At 53.9% G+C, this 25,611-nt stretch overlaps 1 protein-coding gene across 10 annotated transcripts in view; it reads right to left on the bottom strand.

The window, feature by feature from the left end:
- SMARCA4 (SWI/SNF related, matrix associated, actin dependent regulator of chromatin, subfamily a, member 4) overlaps positions 1 to 25,611 on the bottom strand; it is an 88,419-nt gene that overhangs the window by 19,454 nt on the left and 43,354 nt on the right. For 7 of the 10 annotated variants that reach the window (XM_027582845.2, XM_027582846.2, XM_027582844.2 and 4 more), the window contains 15 exons: positions 24,680 to 24,830; positions 23,725 to 23,888; positions 18,884 to 18,950; positions 17,723 to 17,833; positions 15,892 to 16,134; positions 14,205 to 14,318; positions 13,396 to 13,503; positions 12,239 to 12,325; positions 11,391 to 11,437; positions 9,800 to 9,966; positions 7,019 to 7,182; positions 4,773 to 5,000; positions 4,423 to 4,521; positions 4,086 to 4,163; positions 3,230 to 3,448 (listed from right to left, as the gene is read on the bottom strand). In XM_027582845.2, coding sequence (XP_027438646.1) covers positions 3,230 to 3,448; positions 4,086 to 4,163; positions 4,423 to 4,521; positions 4,773 to 5,000; positions 7,019 to 7,182; positions 9,800 to 9,966; positions 11,391 to 11,437; positions 12,239 to 12,325; positions 13,396 to 13,503; positions 14,205 to 14,318; positions 15,892 to 16,134; positions 17,723 to 17,833; positions 18,884 to 18,950; positions 23,725 to 23,888; positions 24,680 to 24,830 — 2,047 coding nt within the window. The remainder of the gene's footprint in view (positions 1 to 3,229; positions 3,449 to 4,085; positions 4,164 to 4,422; positions 4,522 to 4,772; positions 5,001 to 7,018; positions 7,183 to 9,799; positions 9,967 to 11,390; positions 11,438 to 12,238; positions 12,326 to 13,395; positions 13,504 to 14,204; positions 14,319 to 15,891; positions 16,135 to 17,722; positions 17,834 to 18,883; positions 18,951 to 23,724; positions 23,889 to 24,679; positions 24,831 to 25,611) is intronic. The other 3 variants (XM_027582849.2, XM_027582851.2, XM_027582852.2) reach the window with 1 other exon arrangement.

Genomic DNA, 25,611 nt, shown 5'->3' with positions numbered 1-25,611 from the left:
GAAGCCAGAGGAGCCTGCAATCAGAAAAGGGAGCTGGGGCAGGGCTCCAAGGGATGTTCTGGTTGTCCATCTCACATTTATCAGCTGTGACTGCGAGCACAGGGCCAGGCACTGAGGACACAGCATGGAAGAAACCCCTCACGGAGGGAAGACAGTAAGCAAACACCTCGCAAACATGGTGACAAGTGTGTTGACTGCCCAGAGGGAGGGTGAGTGGTGTTCTGATGGTAGAGCAGATGTGCCCTGGCCGGGGGTCAGGGGAGCATCTCAGAGGAGGTGGCACTTAGGCTGAGATCTGAAGGGTGGGGGTGGGTAAGGCATCCAGGCCAAAGGAACAGCATGAAGGGCGTGTGGTAGGCAGGAGGGACTGTAAGGCTGGCGTGGGGGAGGATGTGCACTGCGAGCCCAGGGGATATGGGGTGTTGAACAGTTTCCCCTAAAGTTCATGTCCACCTGGAACTTCAGAATGTGATCTTATTTCAAAACAGGATCTTTACAGGTTTAATTAAAGAGCAAAAATGAAGTCATCCTGTGTCAGGGTGAGCCCCAACTCCAATGAGAACGTCCCCATGAGAGATAGGAAAGGACACAAAGACACACAGGGGACAAGCCACGTAAGACGGGAGCAGATAGGGGTGAAGTGGCCACAGGCCAAGGAATGCCAGGGCCACCACAAGCTGGAAGAGGCGAGGAATGACCCTCCCCTGGAACCTTAGGAGGAAAAAGGGCCTTGCTGAAACTTTGACTCCAGACTCCCAAACCACCAGAACTCTGAGAATAAACTGCTATAGTTTTAAGTCACCCACTTTGGGGTCCTTGCTACAGCTACCCTAAGAACACAACACTGGGGTTTCTGGTCTCGAGGCGAGGCCCAGGCACACAGGTCAGCCCAGCAGGGCAAGTGTCAGCACCATTCTCAAGAGTTTTGGTACATGTGGCACCAGAGTGGCTGTCAGAAAAGGGGTCCCAGTTACGTGGCCACTACCAAGAAAACAGAGTGCCTGTTTTGGGTAAACGTATTTTTTTTTATTAACACAAACTCTTACTGAGTTATGACCTACAAAAAAGCATGTGCTCTGTGGGGCAAAAAAAGTCTTTTCAACATATGGGGCTGGGGAAAACTAGACATCCGCTTGTGAAAGAATGATGCTGGATTCTGACCTCACGTCCTAAACAAAAACTGCTCCAAAAGGATCATGGGCCCAAATGTAAAAGCTAAAACTCTTGAAAGAAAACACAGGAGTAAATTTGTGTGCTCCTACATTTCTCAGTGGATTCTCTGACATGATACCACAGCACGAGCAAAAGGAAAAAAAACCAGATACGCTGGACTTCGTCAAAATTAAAAACATTTGTGCTTCAAAGGACACCATCAAAAAAGTGAAACAATAAGCCACAGAATAGGAGAAAACATCTGCAAATCACTCATCCAATAAAGAGAGTTTTGAAGAAGATAACACAAATGACCGACAAGCACCTCAGGAGATGCCCAGCACCATTAGCCACCAAGAAAATGCAATTAAAAACCACAACAAGGTTACTACGGTGTACCCACTAGAATGACTAGAGTCAGAGAGACAGGTGACAAACACAGGTGGGGTGATGGAGACATCGGAACTGTCACACACTGCTGGTGGGAATGTAAGATGGTGTGGCTGCTGTGGGAAACAGTCTGGCAGTTCCTCAAGAGATTAAATAAAAAAATTACCATTTGATTCAGCAATTCTATTTCTAGACATTGGTGTGATAAAAATCACAATATATATCCTGCCAAAATCTTGTCCACCAATGTTCATGGCAGTATTATTCTCAGCAGCCCAGAGGTGGAAAACAGGCCAACTGTCTGCCAACGGACGAAGACATTACCAACAGTGTGGTCTCTCTGTACAACAGAGCATTACTCAGCCTTGAGAAGGAAGGGTACTTGCTACCACACAGATAAACCTTGCCTACTACTAAGTACTTTGCCTACTGCCAGAAGCCAGTCACCAAAGGGAGGACACATGCCTCTATTTATATGAAATGTTTAGAACAAAATCTAGGCGGAATAAGGGGACGGGAAGAGAGCCGAACAGGACAGGGCTTCTTGCTGGGGTGACAAGAATGTTCTAATGCTCATTCGTGGTGATCACTGCACAATGCTGAATATGCTAAAAACTACTGAACTGTCCATGATTGAATCGTGTTATATGAATTACAGTAAGAAAGAAAAAGAGCGAAACATGCACAAAACATTAGCACACAGGCAACTGTTTTTAAAAGGTATCCGTGTCTCAGAAATGCAGAGCCACGGGAGCTCTTCCGGCCTGCGTTTGGGCCTACGTTCCAACGCCTGGAGCTAGGGGCCGATGGGTGAGGAGCAGGACAAGCACCTGCCCCACCCGAGGGTCACGTGGTTCCTTGGCACGTTTCAGCGGCTCCCTCGAGAGCACAGCTGAGCCAGTGAGTTCACTAGTCTGGGTGGTTCTGAGCTTCCAGGACAGGGCCAGGGCTGCCTGACCTCGTGGACTGAGGGGGCACTGGGGCTGCAGTCAATCAAGAGGAACCCCAGGGAGTGTGACCAGAGGCCTAGGCAGGCCACAGCGTTCTGGGGTGTGCCAATAAGCCGGGCACAGCTGAACGCCACCACCTGCCTTCTGGGAAGGGTTGCTTCATGGACGTTTTTATGAAACTTCAGGGCTGGATTCCCAGTCACCACCTCTGCATTCAGAGCCCCGAGCAAGGGGAAGGGCCCGATGAGTCACGATAATCCCAGTGCACCCACCAGACGCCCATGGCCCTGACTTAGCCGCCTACACCTGTTGCTGCCAGGGACCTGGGTTGTTATCTACTGAAGACGGTGCTCATGTCACCTGGGTGCCTGGGTGAGGGGTCCAGCTCTGGGGTCGATGTGCCCCAAGTGAGGCTGTCTGACGCCTGCTGGCACTCCCACCCATGTGGGAGGGCAGGTCACCCTCTGACCCATCACTGTGTTTCCCACTGCCAGGCCCTCGGAAGAGCACACCCAGCTGAGAGCGGCAGCATTTTACGTGAAGCTCTCGTAAACCTCCTGTGCTAGCGGTCAGGAGGACCGGAGCGAGCTGGCCCCGTATCAGAGGTGTCGCCGTGGTTAACGAAAACCAAGAAAGGCTGAAGGGAACCCGCTCGCATTTTGGATGAGCCCCACAGAGCAGCAGCTGAATCTCTGCTCTCCCGACCCTGCCCCTGGCCGGCCCTCTCCAGCATGTACCTTGAGCCACTGCTTCTCGGTCAGCGAGTCGCTGTAGTCCACCTCCTTGCGGTGGCGGGAGCCGCGGCCGAACATTTTCTCCTCTTCCTCCTCACAGGTCAGCCGTTCCACCTCAGCATCGTCCTTGATGATCCATGAGGGGAGCTCGTCCTCCTCCATCAGGCGCGGCTTTCGCTTGGGGTTTCGGGCCTCCTCGCGCCTGCGGTCCAGGTCCATGCGCTGGGGGGCGCAGGGCAGGGGACAGAGGGAGAGAGGCGTGAGCACAGGGAGAGCTGGGGGCACACAAGGCGCATGTGCCAAGGAGGCTTCAAGCCTCGGGCACCACTACTGCCAGGCAGCTCAATGGTAGCTCTGAGGTTTCTGGCTCCCGACAGCAGACCCTTGCCAGGGGCTCTGCCTCAGGGGCAGAGAATTCCAAAAAAGATGGCAAGGGCGCAGAAGAGCGGCCAAGGGCCCACACACTCTGACTCCACGGGGACTTGCATTTTCTACCCAGAGCTAAGGGGCACCTGTGACTGACCATGGGCCTGTGACAGCGTTAACTCCCTCTGAAAGGGAGTCTCAAGGACGAAACACTCAGGAGGACAGGCATTCAGCAAGACTGAGGGTCACACACGGGATGGGGGTGTGTGTGTGTCCCACTATTGCTGCAACACTTAGGGGACCACGGGAGAAAGATGGGTCAGCTGGGAGGCAGCGTGGGGCCCCCGTGAGAGAGGCCCCAGCTCCACGACCCGCCAGAGACACCCCAGTCCCCGAGAAGTTTTGTCCTATTTGACTAAGCTGCTTTGTTCTACCTGCTATCGATAGGGTGGGGCGCACGAGGTCTTCAGAGCGCCCCACGAGGCGTACCTACCATGAACAGGTCAAACTCCTCCTCGTGCCGGGCAATCATCTGGTTCACCGTCTCGTCGTCGGGCACTTCGTCTTCTTCCTAGAAGGTTTCACACGTTTAGTTCGAGTGCGGGGAGGCCGGGCTGGGCGGCGGCCGGGCTCGGAGGCGAGCGGCGGCGGTCCATGGGCAATGAGCTGGCGGTCCCAGGCCGGCTGCGGTGGATGGGGACCCACACGGCAGCGAGAGGCACACACACGCACACGCACACGCACGCTCCGTGGGATCAGGGCCCTTGCTGGCCGTCTCAGCCGAGAAGCCGAGGATTGAATGGGCATGGAGACTGAACTACCCCTCTCACCTTTAGAGGTGGCTCCTCCAAGTCGGGGTTGACGCCCGCTGGCGGAGGGGCAGTGTGGGCGAAGCTGGCACTGCCGCTGCCCGTGCTGCAGTGTCTGCTCTGTGGATAAATAGAGGACTTCAGTCTCCAGGGCTGTCAATCCGGCGTCTTTCACCAGCAGTTTAGAAAAAAAAAACCACTTCAAAGAAAAAGCAAGTACTCATCCTCTTTCCTTTCAGCCCACACTCCCTTTACTCCAAAGGGATGCAAAAAAAATAAGAGTGCAAAAAAGGTAAAAAAACAAAAATGAAAGCCGCTCATGCGTCCACCACTCACGCCGGGGAGGGGGTTGGGGCTGGCGCTGCCCTCACCTCGTCCTGCTCCTCGTGCTCGAGGATGGCCTGCAGGAAGGCGCGCCTCTCGTGGCTGGAGGACTTCTGGTCAAACATGCCAGCCTGGATCACCTTCTGGTCAACATTGAGCTTGTACTTGGCGGCGGCCAGAATCTTCTCCTCCACGCTGTTGACTGTGCAGAGACGGAGCACCCGCACCTCGTTCTGCTGCCCGATGCGGTGGGCGCGGTCCTGGGCCTGCAGGTCCTAGAGGAAGAGAGGCAGGTCAGTCCCGGTCTGGCTCCACGGAGATCTAAGGGGCAGTCAACCTCGCAGTGACGGCGGCAAAGGCCTTCCCGTTCTTGTGCGCCTGCCTCCTCCTGCCGGGCCCTTCGGCCTGCACTGACCAGCAGCTTCTTGAGCTAGGAGCCCAGGATCGCAACCTGGAGCCTGGGCCAGGATGGCGATCGTCCCTTCCCGTCTTACCGGGATTCTACCAGTACTCTAGGGCACGGCGCGGTTTGGAGGGCGAGTCCTGGGCCATTACATTCCCAAGGAGCTCATGTCACAGCTGCACAGTCCCCTCACCTACCCCAGGAGGGCCCCGGCGCTTGGGATGGCCATATTGCAGTTAAGGGCACCCATTCGCAGGACGGGGCCGAAGCCGGGCAGCATCTTGGCAATGCCTGGCTTGGGTGTTGGCCCTGCTCCTTCCATGCTGTGCAGCCCAGGCCGAGGCCCAACCTCTATGAGCCTCAGGACTCACTCTGTTGACACAGGCCCTTCTGGTGACTGTGAGGGGCGAGGAGCTAAATGGCACCGTATACTCAGCCCAGAGTGTGCCGTGGAGCAAGCTCTGATCAAACGGTAGCCGTGGCTGCCAACACTATGTGTACCATCACCCCCAGCTGTGAATCAGGAGGGCTCCCACGAAACCCTGCATCGGGGCTTGGGAGAGGTACGGGCCTATACTCAAGATTCACACCCAGTGGGTTCGGCAGAGGCCACAGCTGGTGGGGGGCCAGGAGCGCCTTGTCTATAGCTGAGTTCCCTGGTCCGGCCAGCGTGCTTCCCGGCAGTACTTCCGAGCACTGGGTCACGTGCCCCAGGGGAACCTCTGCCAACTGTCTGCCTGCCGATGGGGACAGCACACCACAACCGCATCTCAGGAAACTGGCTGGCCATGGAGATCTCAGTGAGAACTACGCCCCAGGCTGATGGTAGAAAGGGACGCTAGTAACCAACCTGAGCATCTGCCCATCAGATGGGCTACCGTCCACATGCTCGTGCCTCCAGGCTGTGCAGAAGGACATGCTCATACCGTTGGTGGAAGAAACCTGGGGCAGCCTGCTGGAGGCCACTTGGGCAGAGCCAACCGGAATGTACAGAGGACACGCCCATGGGCCAAACAATCCCACGTCTCACGGTTGACTGGCGAGTCCTTGTACAAATACTCGGAGCTCCCTAAGGGGTCACGCTGAGAAACAAACCCCAGATGCCTGCCAAGTGAGGTTTGAGTCGAGTCTTGAGGCCACCATATGCCCAGACACCTGGCAGCTGAAGAAAAGGCTGTGTGGAGTCCCAGTGAGCCTGCCCCAAAAGGACAAACACACAAGCTGCCGGAGGGAAGAACACGTGCTAGAACACGCTGTTTCTATCAAACCCACAACACAGGTGTGTGCCTACAGCTACATGATGGCACGTGGTCAAAGAGTGGGATTGGTGGGAGGGGGAAAAATGGACTCTTCAGTTTATGTTGAGTTATTGATATCTTCGTTAAAAAAGACTATTACTTTTATAACGAAACATCAGGAAAAGTTAAAAACTCACTTTAAAATCGCTGTATCTATCAAATACCACTTCTCTGTAACTACTGGCACGGAGCCCTGGATAGGGCATATAGATACAAAATAAGAGCAGCAGTGTAAAAATATGCCCCAAAAGTTTTAAAAGCACAAGTGTGTGAGAGGTCACAAAGAACGTGGCCTGGAAGGCTTGGATCACAAAAAAAAGTGACAATCACTGATGGCTGGTAAGATCGGGGCATTTTCCACTTTACACATTTACATAAAACCAGGATTCTTTTTTTTTAATAGAAACGGAGTATTTTTTTTCATAACAAAAGCAAAAACTGGTGTTTTAAGACATAAAGGAAAACTAATACGCTCGGGGCTTCTCTACAAAGGCCTCAGCAGCCGTGGGTGCCACCAGGCACTCGGGATGGGAAAGGGTCTCCAGGGAGTCTCTAGTTCCCCTGCCCTGCCAGGGGGCCAGCCCAGCCTTACCTGGTGGGGGTTCCAGTCACTGTCGAAGATGATCACAGTGTCGGCCGACTGGAGGTTTAGCCCGAGCCCCCCAGCGCGGGTGCTGAGTAGGAAGATAAAGTACTCGGAGCCGGGCTCGTTGAAGGTTTTCAGCAGCATGCCCCGGTCCTCTGCTTTTGTCGTTCCTGCAGGGCACAGGGAAAAGGCTGTCAGCAGGGGGGACTATGCGGGGCACGGTGGGGAGCGATGGCGAGGAGACACAGAGGAACACCTGCTCTAGGGCAGAGACAGTGCCTGCACACGTCCCAGAGGCCTCCTGGGCCAACTCTATAGTCGCTCCACACACGTGCCTCAGCTGCGATGAGTGAACAATTCAGGTTTACGGTGAACACGAGCGAATGCCACACCCCCCACCCCAGATGAAAAGGAGCCCCAAAAGGCCATGTGTCACCTCGGAGTCAAACGGGCCTGATCTGAGTATGACACGGGGTGGGTGCCCCGGCATGGGGCCTGGAACGAGGGAGTGGCCAGAGGACTGGTGCCTGCCTCAATCACACTGCAGTGGGTTTCTCCAGTCACAGAGAATCTTCTACAGGCAAGCACATGGGTGCCTTACAACAGGGACTCTTCCCTGCAAGCAGGAATGGCTTCCCTCTTCCTGGAGTCACAGGGACTCTCAAGTGACCATCCATGACACGTGAGCACCAGAGGGACACCTAAGCTCCTTGGGCTGCTGCCAGCTCAGAAGAGCAAAGTGCCTTTGGCAAAATCAGGAGTCATTTTTGGTGACAAAATGAAAATTAGTAAGTTAAACTCTGCCTTCAGCTCAGGTCATGATCTCAGGGTCCTGGGATCAAGCCCCGCATCGGGCTCCCTGCTCAGTGGGGAGCCTGCTTCTCCCTCCCCTGCTTCCCCTCCTTATGCTCGCTCTCTCTCCCTGTCAAATAAATTAAAAAATCTAAAAAATAGAAAGAAATGAAAATTAAATTCTTCCAGCCATTTGCCCAATCATCATGATGAATAGCACGGAGACCCGATGCTCACAGAAGCCTGGGCTCCAAGGCATGCCCCCAGCTGCCCCTTTCGGAGGAAGGGCTGAGGCCTGGAGCAGGGAATGGGCAGGCCCATGCCAAAGGGCCCACTGCCCCGAGGTCTAGCCTGCACCCTCACTCTCACTGCTCTGACGGTTGGATGTTCCATCCAACATGTTGCTGAGCCCCTACTTTCTGTCTGTCCTTTGCCGTTGGTCTGTGGCCATGTGGGTACTGTGCAGCTGTGGCTAAGTGCACCAAAAGTCCTCTCCTCACCACGGAGGACAAGGAAAGAAATGGGGCAAATGAACACCTCCTGGGGCAGGGGGGAATATGCACTCTACCTACAGCTTCTCCTGAGGGTTGGCACGGTGACACAGACAAGGCCCAGTGCGCACAAGGCCTGGCCATCCCGTCGACAGGGGTGCAGTTTTCAGTCTCCAAGGAGTGGGAAGGAGGCCCCAGAAGGAGGCAGGGACACAGGGAGACACACACTGTCATTTGCGCTTGTAAAGGTGGCCCTGGACTGAACTCTAAGACCAGGCTGACGGAAGGCAAGATGGGCACAGAGGGCAGGCTGTGGGTGAGGGCGGGGAGGCCAGAGGCCAACAGGCGATCAGCCCAGCAACCTGTGAAACCATAGTCCCACCAGATGCACAGCAAGACAAATGAGGGTGCAGACGTTTGGGGCATCCTGCCAGATAAAGGCACCTGGCAATGAGCTTCAATAAAAGCTCTGAGAAGCTATGGGGAAGAAGCTACTGATTTAACTGTGTTCAAGCCAGTGGCTCCGAAGCCTGGTGAGTCCGTGCACTCTTGCAGTTGGAAAGAGAGCGGAGACTTCCTCTAGGGCTTCCCTGGCCAGTTGACGTGTGTCAGACGACAGGTCCAGCATGCTGTCACCATCTCACTTAGCACCCTCCTCCCTGGGGCTCTCGTGTGCTGGAATAAAGGCAGACGCACACAACTTCCCAGGAGAGTATGGGGGTCGCAGCTAAGCACTGTTCCCAGGAGAACCTGCTGTCATCCTGCATCACCAGCTCCACTCTCTCCCTGACCCACTACTCTTCAGTGCACACGGTTTGGGCATGGATGAGCCTGATTCCAGCTCCAGGCCTGACCAGTGACAGATCTACAATCACCTGGCAGTGGAGAAAAGTGTACATGCCTCACAGCAATCTAATGAGAGCCAGCCCCTGGACCTCTGGGGGAAACGATGGACTGCACCCTCTGTTGGGGACACTGAAAAAACACAAGGGGAGCCTGGACAGGATGCCTGAGAATGAAGCCAAGATGCAGGACAGTGGAACCAAGAGCTTGAGAAGAGCCCCAGCAACATCATCTAGACACCTGGATCCAGCTGTACCTGAAGCAAGACTAACCCCTGGGGCTCAGTATACTTTTACCTGATGTCCACGGGAGGTGGACTTCTGCCACTTCCCACCAAAAGAGGACTTTTGCATAGTACACCACAACCACTGGACCCAGAGTTGTAGTACAAAGACCTTAAGCCTCATGTTTAGGAGACCTGGGTGTCAGATCCAGGCTGGCCACTCTCCTAGGCCACAGGCTCTGATCCAGTCACAATACTTGCAGAGTCCTCCCTCCCACTCCTGCAAGTCTGTGTCCCTGAACGTGCTACGCTCACTCCTGATGCTAGATCTAGTCTCCGGGCCTTGCCCTGCCTTGTGAAGGAGGGTATACCGGCCAGAAGCTTTGGCAGCTGTAGATAACAAGTCCCTCCACAAACATCTCTCTAGGGCATACTCACCATCAAGCCTGAGGTATTTAAAACCGCGATACGCAAAATAATCTTCCATGATCGTCATGAGGGAGGTCATCTGACAGAACAGCAGCACTTTGTGGTTGGTGGCACGGAGTTTGGGAAGAATCCTATCAAGTAGCTCAAACTTCCCCGAGGCTCGGTACAGGTCCAGCCTGGTGAGCAGGGAGTGGAGGAAGAACATGATGTTAGCAACGGCACTTTGCAGACAGGCAGGAGAGGAAGCGTACCTCCCATCTCAAGGCTGACCTGGGCACCTAGGCAGGCTGCTCACCACGGGGGGTAAAGGGCACAGAAGTGGCTTCCTAGGCAGACCCTCTGACCTCATGAAGTTTCAGCAAAGCCATTTCAACCCAACTAAAATATGCTCAAGGCCATTCTTGGTAAAAGGTGAGCATGTGATTGTTATCCAACTTAGATACTTATAGGAATGAAAAGAGATGCTATCAGCAATCATGCTGGGACAACAGGAAGTGAGATCTCCTCTCTAGTCCACGAGAGAAGCTCCAGGAGCAAAGGCTCACACTGGAGAGTGCCCACACCGCGCCTCACATAGGGTTAAGGGCCACTACTGCAGCTTCTCTCATTCCCTCTAGTCAACAACCCCTGGCTTACAGCTGTGCAGACTGAGGCTGGGGGGACAGTGTGATATGGCTGCTGATGTGCCAGGGCCAGGACTTGAACCCAGGTCTGTGAGCCCCCCATGATGCAATTTGGTATAAAAAAAATTTAGCAAAAGAACTTTTTAATCTTTTATTTGGTGCCTCTATTCTTCAAAACCATTTACTAGCTCAGAGAACTGCTGGTGGCCTCAGCTCTAGAGCAAGGCTGTTTGCAGTGATGAAACCTAGACAGGGTACCCACCTCCAACACCAGGGATTAACGAAACCTGGGTTGCATCATCTATGCTGGAGAGGTGCCTTGATGGCTCAGCTGATTAAGTGTCTGCCTTCGGCTCAGGTCATGATCCCAGGACCCTTATCCTTCTCCCCCTCCCCCTGCTCGTGCATGTTCACTCTCTCTCTCAAATAAATAAATAAAATCATTAAAAAAAAATGCTAGAGGGCGCCTGGGTGGCTCAGTTGGTTAAGCGACTGCCTTCGGCTCAGGTCATGATCCTGGAGTCCTGGGATCGAGTCCCACATCGGGCTCCCTGCTCAGCAGGGAGTCTGCTTCTCCCTCTGACCCTCTTCCCTCTCGGGCTCTCTCTCATTCTCTCTCTCTCAAATAAATAAAATCTTAAAAAAAAAAATGCTGGAAAAAAACACCCATGACAAGGTGGATTGAGTATCATCTCTCTTAGCAGACAGAATTTAGGCTCAGAGTGGTTAAGAAGGCTGTCAAGCGTCAAGAGCCTCGAAGTGGCGCTGTGGGGCCTGGAAGCCAGGCCTGCCTCTCAAGATTAATGGAGGATTTCTATTCCCTTCTTTGGGTTTGTTTCTATTTTCTAAATTTTCTGCCATGAATATAGTACCTCTGAAATTGGACAAATGTCATGAGAACAATAAAGCCAGTCAAGAAGTGAAAAAGACCTTCACGTTGACAGCGTGCCCACCCCCTTCACGGGGAAGCTTCTCACCCTTGCACGATGCCACCGGTAAACCCCAAGTGCTCGGAGAAGGACTCCTGCAACAGAACGAGAGACAGGTCAGCATGGGGCAGGAAGAGGCCACCCAGCCCGACACCTCGGAGCGCCCACACTGGTGCTCAGTGATCCAGTGGCTCTGAGGTGGCTCGGGGACCACACACAGATGCTACACACCGCTCTTCCATCCGGCCGACATCCCTTCCCTCGGCCTTCTCCAACCAAGAAAGGTCAGTCACGAAATGAGTGCACGAGGGCAGTGTGTATCCGAGACCACCCTTGGAGAGCTGGGATGGAGTCCCAGGGACATGAAAGGGTCTGCAGAGATCCCGAGACTTCATGCCAAAAAGTACAGACATACATGTGCAATTCAGAAGCAAGAATCCGGACTCTCATAGGGTATCGTGGCCCAAAAAAGTTCTGACCCAGAGACTCCATGACAAGGAAGGTTGCTCTCGACGCTCCAAACCAGGAACAGCCCCCCGTGTCACTGAGTGGGAAAAGCTAGTGTGCCAAGCAGCAGAGACAGTGGGACCTTCTCAGGTAGGAAAAGTAACCCCAGAGAAGAGTCTCCGAATGCTTTCTGTGGCTATCTGAGGGCAGACTTTCTGGAGCTTTCATTTCCATCATGTATTTCCCTACACTGTTTGCATTCTTTACAATGAGCACTTATAAACAGAAAATCAACAGTGAAACAATATATAACCATTACCTATTTAAATTATTAAAAAATATTTTTACAAAAAGCCATCAGGGAGAGACGCCTTAGCTCTGCGTCAGGGCTCCATACAGACAGATGTCTCTGGGAGAAGCAAGGGCCTGCTGTCCCTGGCGATGCTCACCTCGATGTGCTGGAACATGTACGGGTGGTTGCAGATCTTCCGCAGCTGCATGATGGTGTTCATCAGGGTCTTGGTGCCGCCTTTGCCCTGGGGAGGCAGAAGAGAGGCTCCGTACTGGGCCCTGCTCCCAGGGAGGGGTTGGGGGTGGGGTGGGAGGATACCGAAGGGGACACTTCAGGGCAGTGGTGGCCTGTGGCAGAGTAACTGGGAGCGAGGGGCTAGCTCCTGTGGAGGCACAGAGGGCTCAAACCCAACTCTGGGGAAGCAGAGACGGCCTGGCACGCGGGAGGGGCTGGCCGGGAGGGGCTGCAGGACAGAAGGGAAGGAAGACCGGTAAACGGCTGAGGCTGAAGGACTAACATTTTCCTTGGCTGCGGGCATTCTGGAGCGTCCCTGGGGGGCTGCAGCCAGATGGGCCATGACAACTTAGAAGATTTCTGGCTAGAGAGAAGGAAGAACGCGGGGGTTGGTACTGGCTGCGGGCCGAGAAGTAACCCAGGAAGCACGCTGCTGCACCTTCTCGGGTAAGAAAGGGCCTAAGGAACACATGGAGACATGGGGAGGCGGGGCCCAGCCCGAGGCATGGGGTGCAGAATCGAGGTACCTGGGAGGACATTTCTGTCCTGATGAGGGGAGCTGGGGCGGGTGGGGTCTGGGACCTCAGAGTGGTCCCAGGAGAGGGCAGCCTGCCCAGCCCTCACTCCGTATCACCTCAACCTCACTTGGTAACAAGGTGAAGGGGCTCAGTGGCCATGGCTGTTGAGTCAGCTTTTTCCCAGCTGGGAAGGTGAGGCTCATGAGAACATCCTAACTCTGCTGGGGGTCCTGCTGGGCTCCGCCCTGTTGATGGATGCATCTGCAGGAGGCCCGCATTTCGTAAGCCAAGAACACCAGACAGTGACAGACTGGGAGGGTCTTAGGGGACTCCCTGGAGATGGGCCATTAGCCCCTGATCTGTTGGCCTTACTGAACGAGGCTGTTTCCATCAGCTATGACTTAACAAGAGCTATCTGATGCCCTTGTGATCATCACAGATCAGGCCTTGACCTCCCCAGTAAACTCCAAGGAGGCGGAAGGCCCTGTTGATGACAGGGTGCTCAAACCCCTACACCGGCCTTGGACACCCAGACGGGGAAGGGCAGGGGCCCGTGGCGAACCTTCTTGTCCTTCTCGGAGCCGTCGGTGAGCAGCACCCCCTTGGCCTGCATGTGCCGGTAGAGCACGCGCTGTAGTGCAGACATGTCACACTTGATGACATATTCCACCTGCAGGGAACATGCATCACCAGTCAGAGCAGAGACTCCCTGAGCTGAACGCCCAGCCTGGGGCCATCTCCAGTCTCAACCTCTCAGAGGTACCCTGGACCCCAGGATGTGTGTGTGCTCAGATGAGGGCACAAGGGGATGATGGTGAGGAGCCCCCCCAGCCAGGGAACAAGGGGAGGCGGGCTATGGTAGGTGCAGTGGGACAGAGAAACGTAGAGGGGCGTCCTGGGCCTGAAGGGGCGACTTGGCTACCTTCCCCAAGCTGCTCTACAGCCCACTGGGAACCAAAGGGCAAGTACTGCATGTCCGACAGGGGGAGGGGAGGGCGTCCTGGGGGGGCAGCTGGGGGACTGGGTTCCTGAGCGAGAAGCCAGAGCCATCCTATGGTGTGAGCGGGCCCCCAGGCAGCCCAGAGCCACTAAGCACTGCCGGATGTGGTCGGATGGGACCCGCCCACAGGCATCGGGCCCACAGACGAGAGAGGGGCTTCCCTGCTTGAAGCCACACCTGCCTCCACGTTACAGAGCCATCGCGTGTGAGTGGCCATCCTCACATCACAGGGACACGACAAATCTGAAGACCAGGGCCATGACAGAATACGGCATGGACCACTGGAGCGCCACTGGACTGGGCCCACACCCCAGGAAAGCCCCTAGCACGACACTGCACCTTGGCTTCATCCGCTCCAAACAATCCATTACCTTCTCAGGCAACTGGGCTTCGACTTCCTTCTTGAGCCGCCGGAGCAGAAAGGGCCGCAGCACTTTGTGGAGACGACGAATGATGAGAATCGTCTCCTCCTCGTTCAGGTCCACCTGGCACCCCCATGAGACAAGCAAACCAAGGTTACCTCCAAAGGAAGGAGCTGGGGATGCGGAGAAGGGTACGCAGGGTCATCTAGAGTTGCCTTGTCCTCAGCGCCTCCATGTCAGACTGCCTTACGCTTTATGGGGCTTGGTGGGGCACCCTCTTCCTTTAGACAACTGCAGGGACCTGGGACCTTCCACGGAATTCTTAGGGTATAGAACCCAAGGCTCCAGGGAACCACGCCCCACAGCCCTCATGAAAAGAAACACACAGGATACTTGGTTCTTTCCCTAAGAGAAGTATAAACGCATGTCTGGAAACCTGCCAACACATCCAAACGAAAGGTGGAGAAACACCATGTTTATAGAACCGCTGGGTGTGAAATGGGTGGTCTTCGTGGGGGGCTGTCCCTGGGAGCCCCAAATCCTCTCCTTTCAGCCTGGCAGGGACAGAGGGAAAGAAACTCTCCTCTCCCAAGGTGTCTGATTGATTCTCTGCTAAGAAGTTAAACTTCTAAAAATTAAAAAAGAGTCAAACAGACCACACTTAAACTTATCTTCTCTGGGTCCCCTGATCATCTCTCAGTAGAGCTTTAGAACTTTTGCTAAACTTGAAAATAAACAAAATAAGAACATTTGCTTAGGATGAGGATCCTGGAAGTCTGAACACTGGGAGCTCCCCTTTGGAGACTCTTCGAAAAGGCACAGTTTCTCCTTCAGAAGGGTTTCTGTCTCTACGGCCGCCAAGGAGAACGTAACTTGCTGATGACACTAAGGTGGCCCCAGGTGGCCTGGACCTGCCTACAGAGGACCTTACGGTCAGGAACTAGCTGCCGGGGCCAGAGAGAGTGGCAGCCCAGCCACCGTAGGCAGTGACGCTCTTCATCAACCCCCAATCTCTGCAACTGTGCCCAGTTCCTCAGTCACCAGGCTCCAACCTCTCAGCCTAAACACGACCTGCCCACAAACGCCCTCAAAGCCAAACAGCACAGGGGGCTCACACTGGGAGCCAGCTTGGGGACTTCATCAAGCAGATAAAGATCTGCCCCCCGACGGCCAACGTGCCATAGTCTGGTTTTCAGGCTGACGATGCCACCCACGGCCATACAGACATCAAGAGACATTGGTCACAGCACTCCTTAAAAACAAAATATACAGAATCTGACCATGTTGCTCCTTTGACTAAAACTTTATGAGCCTCCTGCTGCCCTTAGGGTGAAATGTGAACTCTCTAGAGAGACCCACAGGACTCTGGGGACCTCCAGCTGTGCCCTGCCAGGCCCACAGCTACCTCAGAGCCAAATTCCTGCCGTGCCCTCCCTGTGCCTGAGGCACCGGGGCAGGGAAGCCCCAAGAGACTCCCCAGAGTTCACTCTCTTGATCCCTGCCCATCAGTCTTGGTGCAAAGGCGGCCTTGCTCCGTGAAGACACAGCCTGCAGCCCCGGGCACTCAGTATACACCTGAAAGCAGCCAGCTGAGCCTGGCCCCGACCACTTGGGACGAGTTCCTCTACGGACGGCCCGCGCCCACGGCTCCCCTCCCTGCCCTACTGTCGGCACGCAGCCAGCCACGAGCACACACCTTTTCTCCGGTCATGGCAAAGGGTGCGTTGAACCACTGCTCGAAGGTGCTGCAGCTCTTGAAGATGGTGGGCAGCAGGAAGTTGAGGAGCGCCCAGAGCTCGGGAAGCTTGTTCTGCAGTGGCGTGCCTGTCAGCAGCAGGCGGCGGGGGGCCACGTAGTGAGTGTTGAGGACCTGTGTCAGCTTGCAGTGGTGGTTCTTCATTCGGTGGCCTTCGTCAACGATCATGTACTTCCAACGGATCTGTGGGCCCAAGAGCAAGCCATCGGGGGAGGGGCAGCAGCGGGGATGGCCCCACCTTAGCTACAATCTCCCCACCGTTAGGCAAGTCTACAGATGGAACAGCATATTCAGGTGAAGAACCTGAGCATGACAAGGTCCACTGAGAAAAGAGACCGGCTCACCAGGTGAGAGCCATAAACACCGCCCCTAGGAAGCATGGCGTGCAGACACACAGAAGACACGCCCTTGACCTACTGTCGGGTGAACAATGCAAGCTGCGGGACAGTACGCTGGTTTCCCCCCAAATTACGTATGTTTGTATGTAGCCCAGAAAAATCCTCCAAATAACAACCCCCTCGCTGATTAGAGAGGGGCCTGGGTCTACAGGGAATGTGGCTCAGAAGCAGGTCCATTTTCCAAGCATCAGGCTGTGCCTCTAAAAATAGGAGTGGCACAGGTAAGTTCGGACTGTGAGCCCCGAGGGGCTGGGGCCATGCCCAGGACCAACAGACGCAGGCTAGACACAGGCAGGCTCACGGTGAGCTTGAGTATGCAGGTGGGAGCCCCAGGTCTGAATCGTGGTTTAAGTCTGCAGAACCCCATGATGAGCCTCAGAACTGCTCTGTGCCTCAGCTTCCACTGCCTGCAGGCACAATGAGGCCTGGGTGAGGCGGTGCATGTCAGGTGCCCAGAGTGAAAAGGGCAGAGCTGACCAGGGCAAGGACAAGACAGCATCTCCCATGAGGAGTCCCTGTCGCTTGGCCTTGACATTCATTAATGACGCTGTCAGAAAAGGATTTTCAGAGCCTCATTCTTGGGCTTGGGATGGGCCAGGCTTTGCCCTAAGTCAGAGGGGTGTACCTGCACCACAAGTCGAGGGCAAGAGCCTGCGCACTAGACCCCAGCTCTCTGGGCCTCTGTTCCCTTATCCGTAAGCTTGGAGATGGTTACGAAGCACCCCAAATCATCACAATGACCAAGCCCCTAGAGGTGACTTGTGAACACATCCAGGCCTGGGTCAAAAAACGACCACTCGACCTTTTCTCTACCAGATGATTAATGGTCAGAACTGATGCATCATCTTCAGCCTTCAAACCAGGAAAATGGCCTTTCTGCAGGCAAGGAACTATGCCCGTTTTATATCTGGGTCAAGGCATGGTCTCAGTGATTCATTGACGGTCTGACATCACAACTCTGCCAGTGAAGAGGCTCCTAGGACTGCGTAAGCCCCACTAAATGTGTGCCAGCCCAGCAGCCCACAGCCGACAGAACACCAAGGGCCTCAGAGTCTCAGCCCTGAATGCTGAAATCATACCTGCCTGGCGGGCTGGTGTCCTGAGCACTGTGGTGGGGGTGCCACAGCTAGCAAGGACGGAGGGCCGAGGCCACCAGAGGCAGGCAGGGACAAGGCCGGCCTCACCATAGCCCTGCCAGGCACAACAAAGGTTAGGGCTGGCGGGTTGGGAGACACCGAATGTAACGAAGCTCTTGGGGCAGAAGCTCTGAGGAGCTGGTCTCCATGACATACATAGGATAACCCTGGATCACATGTTTACTGACACCACGTGGCCACAGGGGGCTTGGTGTGTTTTACACAAGGACATGCTACCTTCGCAAGGATGTGCTTGTCCTTAATGATGTACTCGTAAGTCGTCAGCAAGACATTGAACTTGCCACTCCGGAGCTGGGGGACGAAAGCGCGCCTGGCTGCTGGAGAACCCTGTGTGGGAGAGAAGCATGTACGACTCAGCCTCCTGGGGCCACGGGGGCTGCCGTGGAGAGGCCTCCCCCGCTGACATGCAGAGTGGCAACTGCAGGGAAGGGGGAGAAAGGCCTGCGGGCCACAGGCAGCCCAGGGGCTCTGAGAAGCTTGCTGTGCACACTACATCTGTCCCAGTGTCCGCGGCTAATCAGCTCCCTCCCCTTCCCAGGGCTCCTCTTAGGCCTCCAGGCTGGAAACCAGGCCGCTGCCTCAAGGCTTCCCATGTGAGTGTGGCCCAGCTGACCACTCCCTGATGTAGCTCCAGCTTCTCCCCAGTTAGCAAACCTGCCCTGTCCCTCCCAAGTTCCAAACTCCTGACCCATGTGACCAGGGCCCCAGGGTATAAACATGGTGCTTTCTCTAGGCTCGCATTCCAGGCTGACTGTACTTCAGCGGGTCCCATAAGCTCTTGCTGGAAGAACTATTCTTAGCTCCTTAACTACACCAACTTCTCCCTGCACACGCTGTTCCTGGTATTGGGACCCCCTCCTCCCCACCATGTGGCGGAGAGCCACACAACACAGGGCAAAAAGCCTGGACCCAGGAGCCTGGAAGGCAGGGACACAACCTGGCTGCATGAGGGATGCCCTGTCTGCCTCAGTTTCCCCACAAAGATAATAGGCACAATTAGTCTCTACCTCATGGGGTGAATCGAGCTAGGCAGGGCCCACAAGTCCCATGTTCTAGAGATCACGGGTATACTCGTTAAGGCATCCTACATGAATGGGTTTTAACCAAAGCTCGGGTGACAATAACGAAACCTTCCAGTGAAAGCAATGATGTCATCAGATTCCATGAATTGACTACACAGCATCATTTACAAACGCATTACTCGGGAATAAATGATCCAAACCCGGCGTGATCAGCACAATCCCACGAGTACAACACAGGAAAACATGTGCATATGCATCACACCACTCATGCAAGCGGACTTCCCTCTTCGCTCATCTGTATTTCCCACTCCTACCCTGCCCTCACGTATGTCCATCTCTTCAGGCTGTGACCTACCTTGTAGGACACCTTCACCACAGAGGGGGCCCACTTGTCAAATTCGTATGCCCAGTTTGACAGCGTGCTGACGGAAACAAGGAAGGGACAGTCAGGATCTAATTCATTCATCAACAGCTCCTATCTACGCCAATGTCCCCTGGGGCATGAGGCCAATGTGGCTGTGATGCTCAGAGCTGGTCAGGTAACGGACAGTCTGGGGGGAGGGAGGGGGTCATGTCCTGGGTGAGAGGACCAGGGACACAGAGATGTGGCAGCAGGTACAGGGGCAGCTGCCGCTAGGGTGGCAGGAACCAGGCGGCTGCAGAAGGCCAGATCCAGGAGCCGAACCTGGGAGACCAGTCCTGTCACTGCTGTGGGGTCCCAAGCCCCTCTGAGAACACGCCATGCGCTGCAAGTCTGCTGCCGGGAAACCCGCAGACTCGCAGTGCCTCATTTTAGGCTCAGAGCTGTGGTGGAGGGTAGGCTGGGGAGATCGGGGAGCACAGGGGACACCGCAGGTTCTCTGTGCCACCTTGAAATGACAACGGCCAGCCACCGCAGGCTCCTGCCCGGTAAGAGACAATGGAGATGGGGAGGACATGCTGGCTCGGGCGGAGGGCTGGAGGACTGGGTGCAGGGCAGGAGCATGGACTCTCATCTGCTCCTCCGTGGGACAAGCAAGGCCAGGAAGAGCAGGGAAAGAGAGAAATGGGCAGGCATGGGGGCAGGTGGAAGGCAGATGAGAAGAAATAATTCACCTGGGACAAGAGACAGAACCTTGGGTGAGGGTGACAACAACAATAAGGCCAACTTCCCAGGGAGTGAGTTCCCTGAGAAATACTGGGATAGTCACTTTTCGGTAAGAAAGGGAACTTACTCAAAAGGTCTAGCCTGGGTAGTTTGTAAAGACAGGACTCAAAGGCCGAGTGGCAGAAATTGCTTGTGGCTCACCCAGCTCCCTCTGCAAGAAGTTCCACTGTAAGCCCCTAGCTCCCAGGCTCTTCAGCAGTCGGGCCAACCAGCTGGATGTAGTTGGAGCAATGAGATGAAGCTCATGTTGCTGGGGTGAAAGTGGGGGAAAGCTCTCAAAGAAGGGTGGAGAGAGGGGAGAATCAGCTGCTCTTTGCCCTGTCCATCAACATGGGAACCTAGATGAAATGATGGAGGCAGTGCAGCCATCTTGCAACCATGAGGTAAGAAGGTTAAGGGCAAAAGCCATACATTAAGGGTGATTGAGCAGAGAAAACTCTAGAAGCCTGGGTCCTGGCATCTTGGAGCCACTGGCCCTGCCTCAGATGAGGCATTACTGAGGGTCAGCAAGATTGCCCTGGTACAGTCACTGAAGTCTGGATTCTACTGTATGGAGCAACGGCAGACAGGGCACCATGAAAGAAGATGAGGGCGAAAACATGAAGTGTGGGGAACATCTGTAGTAGGAGGAGAGAAGAGCCAAGAGAGTCAGGGACAGGGAAGACTGAGGAGCTAGGGTGGAAGACGGAGTCTAGTGGGAGGCAGGACGAGCAAACTCATGGTGGACAGTTGTTCATCTCAACAGATGGATGGGACAGCTGGATGCCTGACGTCTAAAACTGCTCCCTCGGGCAAAAGGAGCTCTTCTGGCCTGGAGATGTCATTCGATGGACCAGATCCTCGTCTGGGTGGAACATGGTGTAAAAAAGCCTGAAGATCAACACACTGAAGCTGATTTAAATAATCTTTGGAAAAGGTATTTTGATTGGAAAGATAAAAAGAACTGGATCTAAAAACTGTACTCCAATTGGTAAAGTTGTTTCTCACGGATTAACTATTTGGAAAGTGCTGTACAAGTAAGAAGAAAGAACTAGAAGGAGCTCTATGGTTCTAGTTGAGTTAGAGACAGCTGTTGGCCATGATCAGACACAGATCACGTTAGATAAACACATACATTTATTTTCTAATGCTGTCCGCTGACAGGGCCTGCCAGTAAGGACGATCAGAAGCAAGGGGCAGCCCTAGCACCCAGCTCTTGGTTTCTAATACTGTTCTCTAAGAAGAGAGACTAGAGCTTCTTAGAGAAATGGCTGATTCTAGGCCTCAGACAGGAAATGTACAAGTGGAGCTGGGGGCATCTCTGTGTGCCCAAATACAACTAAGTGTCTCAAAACCCCACAACAATGGGGCCATGTCAAAGGGACAGAGTAGCCAACTAAAAGCTCCCCATGGCTAATGCTGGAGTGATTCGAGAACAACAAGATAAACGAGTATTGGTGTACAGACCAAAATATAAAATAAGTACCCATGAGTCTACACTGATATAAATGATTAAATAAATTAACAAATGGGAAGAAGAGATATAACTTCTGTACAGAAGAGTTCTAAAAGATTTATAGAGCTATTTGCCCCTCAAGGAGGGAGAGCTTAATTGCCCACTTACATGGGCGCTAAGCTTAGGGACTGTTCCAGAATACAGTATATGGAAGGGGAAGAAAGAGTAACTTCACAGGGCAGACACCTGACAAGCAGGACCTCGACCACGTGACCAAGGTCAACATCACCAAGGACAAGGCACACTGACAATAATGGCCCCTGAAATGATGTCATGACAGGGGCCCTTCACCCCTGTGCTCTTTGGCCCCCATGCCCACCATCCTGTCCAAGGAGAAGAAAATGCCCAGACAGGCCCAGATTGAGGGATATCCTAGAAAACACCTGACTCGTCCTCCTCAAAACCACCAAGGTCAACAAAAACAAGGAAAGCAAGGAGTGCTCGCAGACCACAGAGGGCGAAGGCTACGAGAAGACTGAATGCAGTATGGGGTCCTGGAATAGCAACTGGATGTCAGGAGAAAAGTAGAATGCTGAATCAAGTCTGGAGCTTAGTTAACAGTAATGTGCCTGCTGGTTCCTGAGTTGTGACAAATGTACCACAGTCATGTGAGATGTTATCAACAGGGGAACTGGGGGAGGGCACACAGAGACCTCGGAGTACCTCTGCAACGTTTTGGTAAAGCTAAAACTATTCTAAAGCAAACCACCACAATGACCAGGACATGGAATCTGGAAACAGGAAACCAACCTGAAGGGTCCCCCCCAGGCCAGATCTGGGACAACTTAAGCAACAAAATCATGAATGTGTCCATTCTGCCACTTTCAGATACAGTTACCCAAGTAAATTAATACATGGAGAAGGCACAGTTCTTCCTTAGAGTGGAGCTCTCACACCTGTGGGAGGAGTGACGGAAAGAAAGCCACCACCGGCCCTTCCCACAGGGGAAGGGGTCTCAAGCCAGACCCATCTGATGGATGTGGAAATCTCTGGGGAAACTATGATTGAGAAATGGGACCCTTCTGTGGTCTCCAAGTGCCTCGCCGTCAGGAACTTATGAATTACGAAGGAAAACTCCTAAGATTACGTGGGGAGACTGGCAGGCATCACCTAATGGAGACCAGTTGTCTTTGTAACCGTCCCGGAGTTAGGAAAGATTTGGGAAGCTGACAAAAAGGAATATAGGAAATCTTTATTCTATTTTTGCAATTGTTTATAAGTGAAATAATTTCAAAATGAAAAGTTACAAACAAAACACCTACGCTGTAGGACAGCATGCTGCAGTGAACTATGCCGGTGGAGATGAAGTCAAACGTCACACTTCAGGAGAGGGGCGCAGGAGCTAAAAAGGGGGGACTCCAGTCACTGGTAGGCCGGGAGACGGTGCATGGGGAAGTGCAGCAGAAAGCTGAGAAGTTGGGTCTGGCTACGAGGGAGGAGGCGGCAAGGCCATCTGTCCTCAGGCTGGGACCTTCTGTTGCACTGCGCAAACAGTTCTCTCTCCATACGGATCTGTTCCTAGCAGGGCAGCCAAATTTACAGGACCACGAGGAGGGGAAGGCAGAAGGAAGAAATAAACTTCTCCAAGTAAATTCTGGGAGAGTTCTGGGGCCCTCCAGCATGGCTGTATGGCCTCTGGCAGCCTGGCTGTCTTAAAAGCAGGAGGCTGTCTTATTTCCTATGGAATCAGGGTATGAGCACTCAGCTTCCTGTTCTCCCCCTGGACAGCTGATTTAAGGATGAAGTGGTTGCTGATGAGTGCTGGCCAAAGTGGGGCGGGGCGGGGGGGGGGGGGGCGGTGTGCGTCTCTCCAGGGCCAAGCCAAGTGCAGACTACAGAGGCCTGTTCCCGTCAGGGTAGACCATACCCCAGGCCTGTGACTGGTTTCATGAATGACATGAAACCTGAGATGGGTCCAAGAAAGCCAGCTCCAGGACTTCTAGAGAAACTGTGGGGCAGGTGAACCATATTGTGGCATTGCTGAGCTAGGAAGAGGGAGGCCCAGGGTGGCTGGTCAATCTTGACCCCCTTAGGGCTGCCTGCCGGAAGGAGGTGGCCAGCGGCGCCATGAGGTGGTGAGTGAGAACCTCTTTGGGACTCGGTTGGAGAGTCCTATCATACTAAGCATCAGGGTTGCCATGAACCAGAGGACTCAGTGAGGACTCAGTGCCCCAGGGAGGAACAGTTAAGGATATTTCCTCAAATGGCTCTGCTCCACTCTGCTCCGCTCCGCTAGCAGGAGCTTGTCTGGCTTCTGCAACACCTTGTGTGGAGTGTGCTGGTTGGGGGACTTGAAGGGGACCTCGAAGTCATCTTGTGAGAGCTGCCCCAACAGGGATGATGGGTGGACACTCCCTCAACCACCCTTCTCCAATCTCGCCCCTTGAAACCAGAGGCAGGATGCCGGGGGCTGAGTTGTGTCCCCCAAAGTCCCCCTCAGAATGGGACTGTATTTGGGGATGGGGTCTTTAAAGAGCTAATGAGGTGAACCCAAGCAACAAGGCCTTCCCGCTGGACACTCCGAGACCGACCCCCCAGGGGTGAGAGCACTTACGAGAGAGGTACTATGATGAGAAAGGGTCCGTTGATCCGCTTGTGCTCCATGAGGTACGTGATGAGAGCGATGGTCTGGATGGTCTTCCCCAGGCCCATCTCGTCCGCCAGGATGCCATTCAGGTTGTTGTTGTACAGGGACACCAGCCACTCCAAGCCTTTGATCTGCAAGGAGAGAGGTGAGCGGCCAGGACTGAAGCCCAAGTCGGTATGAGAGCATTCCCCGAACTGCAGACTCAGCACAACCAGGCCCGCGGTCGGCCTAGCCATGAACCACCTGTGGCCATCGCGAGTTTTGGTATTTTGCTTTCAGTCAGCCCACTCCTTGGTTTCTTGGCCTCATCCTCAGCAATCACTCCTACAAAATCACAGGGCTGCCGTGCTGGTGATACGTCTATAAAATCTCTTTTTCTGGTACATATTCAAACAGCTAAGATTCTACCTGGAAGGGCCACGAGGAAGTAAGGCTGCTGACATTTAAATCCCTGGCCTCACTGCCACACACAATGCGGTGGCCACACATAGCAGGGCTCCAGGGACCACGCACCGAGCACCTGTGCACCCAGGCTGGGCCCCATCCTGGCTTAGCCACTCCTGAGTTGTGTGATTTTGAGGAATCACTGCACCTCCCTGTTCCTCATTGTCCCCCCACCCCCATCGAATGCGGAGATGGAAGCACCTACTAAATCAGGTCATTGAGGGATGAGAAGCCAATGAGTAGCAGCCTCCTATTTGGCCTGGCATAATTAAGCAACCAGCAGATACTAACTGCACAATTTTCATCCCCTCCTGGAGGCAAAGCTAACAGATCGGGCCCCTGCTTCCCAGATGGGGAGACGGAGGTTCAGAAGGGAAGAACAAGTGTCCAAAAGAGCAAGATTGGAATGTGACTTCAGCAGCCACCCGCCACCGGGAAAGCTCGAGACTGCCATGTCGATATGCCCCTCCAACCTTACCTGGTACTGTTTGAGGACACCATTGACCATAAGCGCTGACTGCTTATCCACTCTCTCAGTGACAGCATGTGCCACGGCATAATAGGACTGCAGGCCCCGAGCAAGGGCCTGGGACACGCCATACTCGTCATCCACGTCTTGCTTGGCATTCCTGGGAGTGAGATGGAAGCACCGTGTGAGGACACCCATTCCTATCTGTGACAACGTGCTTCTGACACAAGCCTCTGCCGAGTGGCCCTTTCTGCCCAATGATCCATGGCTTGAGCCATAAAATAAGCCCAAATGCAGCCAGAGAGTCTGAGAGTGAGCCAGCCACAACTACTAATCCACGACTGGATGTGTGGGGCCCGAACCCACCCTCCCAGAACAGGGATCAGGTCACTGCCACATCATAAGAATGTTTCTTTCTGCCAGAGACTGGTCCCATAGCCTGCCCTCTCTACTGGGCACTCATGAGCCTAAAGGGAAAATGCACATGGCACAGCATCACACAAAACCAGAATCATTTATGTTGTGGCTGTTTCATGATCCAATCTGGAATTATTTTTAAAAGTGACTTTAAACTACGTTTTGGAGCTGCCTGGGTGGTCCAGTTGGTTAGGTGTCTGCCTTTGGCTCGGGTCATGATCCCCGGGTCCTGGGATCAAACCCCGAGTCAGGCTCCCTGCTCAGCGGGGAGCCTGCTTCTCCTTCTCCACGCTCATGCTTTCACTCTCATTCTCTCTCTCTCTCAAATAAATAACATCTTAAAAAATTAAAAAAAAAAACTATCTTCATTTTATTAATCTGACAGATACACGTGATCCAACTTCTGCCATATTGTTCCATGCTGTGCTGTGGATTCTGTCTTTATGTCTTCTTAGGAATCCTTCAATGAGGGGCGCCTGGATGGCTCAGTTGTTAGGCGTCTGCCTTTGGCTCTGGTCATGATC

This window comes from Zalophus californianus, chromosome 1 (assembly GCF_009762305.2).
Source record: "Zalophus californianus isolate mZalCal1 chromosome 1, mZalCal1.pri.v2, whole genome shotgun sequence".
In the NCBI taxonomy this organism is placed as follows: domain Eukaryota; kingdom Metazoa; phylum Chordata; class Mammalia; order Carnivora; family Otariidae; genus Zalophus; species Zalophus californianus.
Note: the sequence above shows the minus strand (reverse complement) of the source record. Positions and strands in the feature narration are given on the sequence as shown.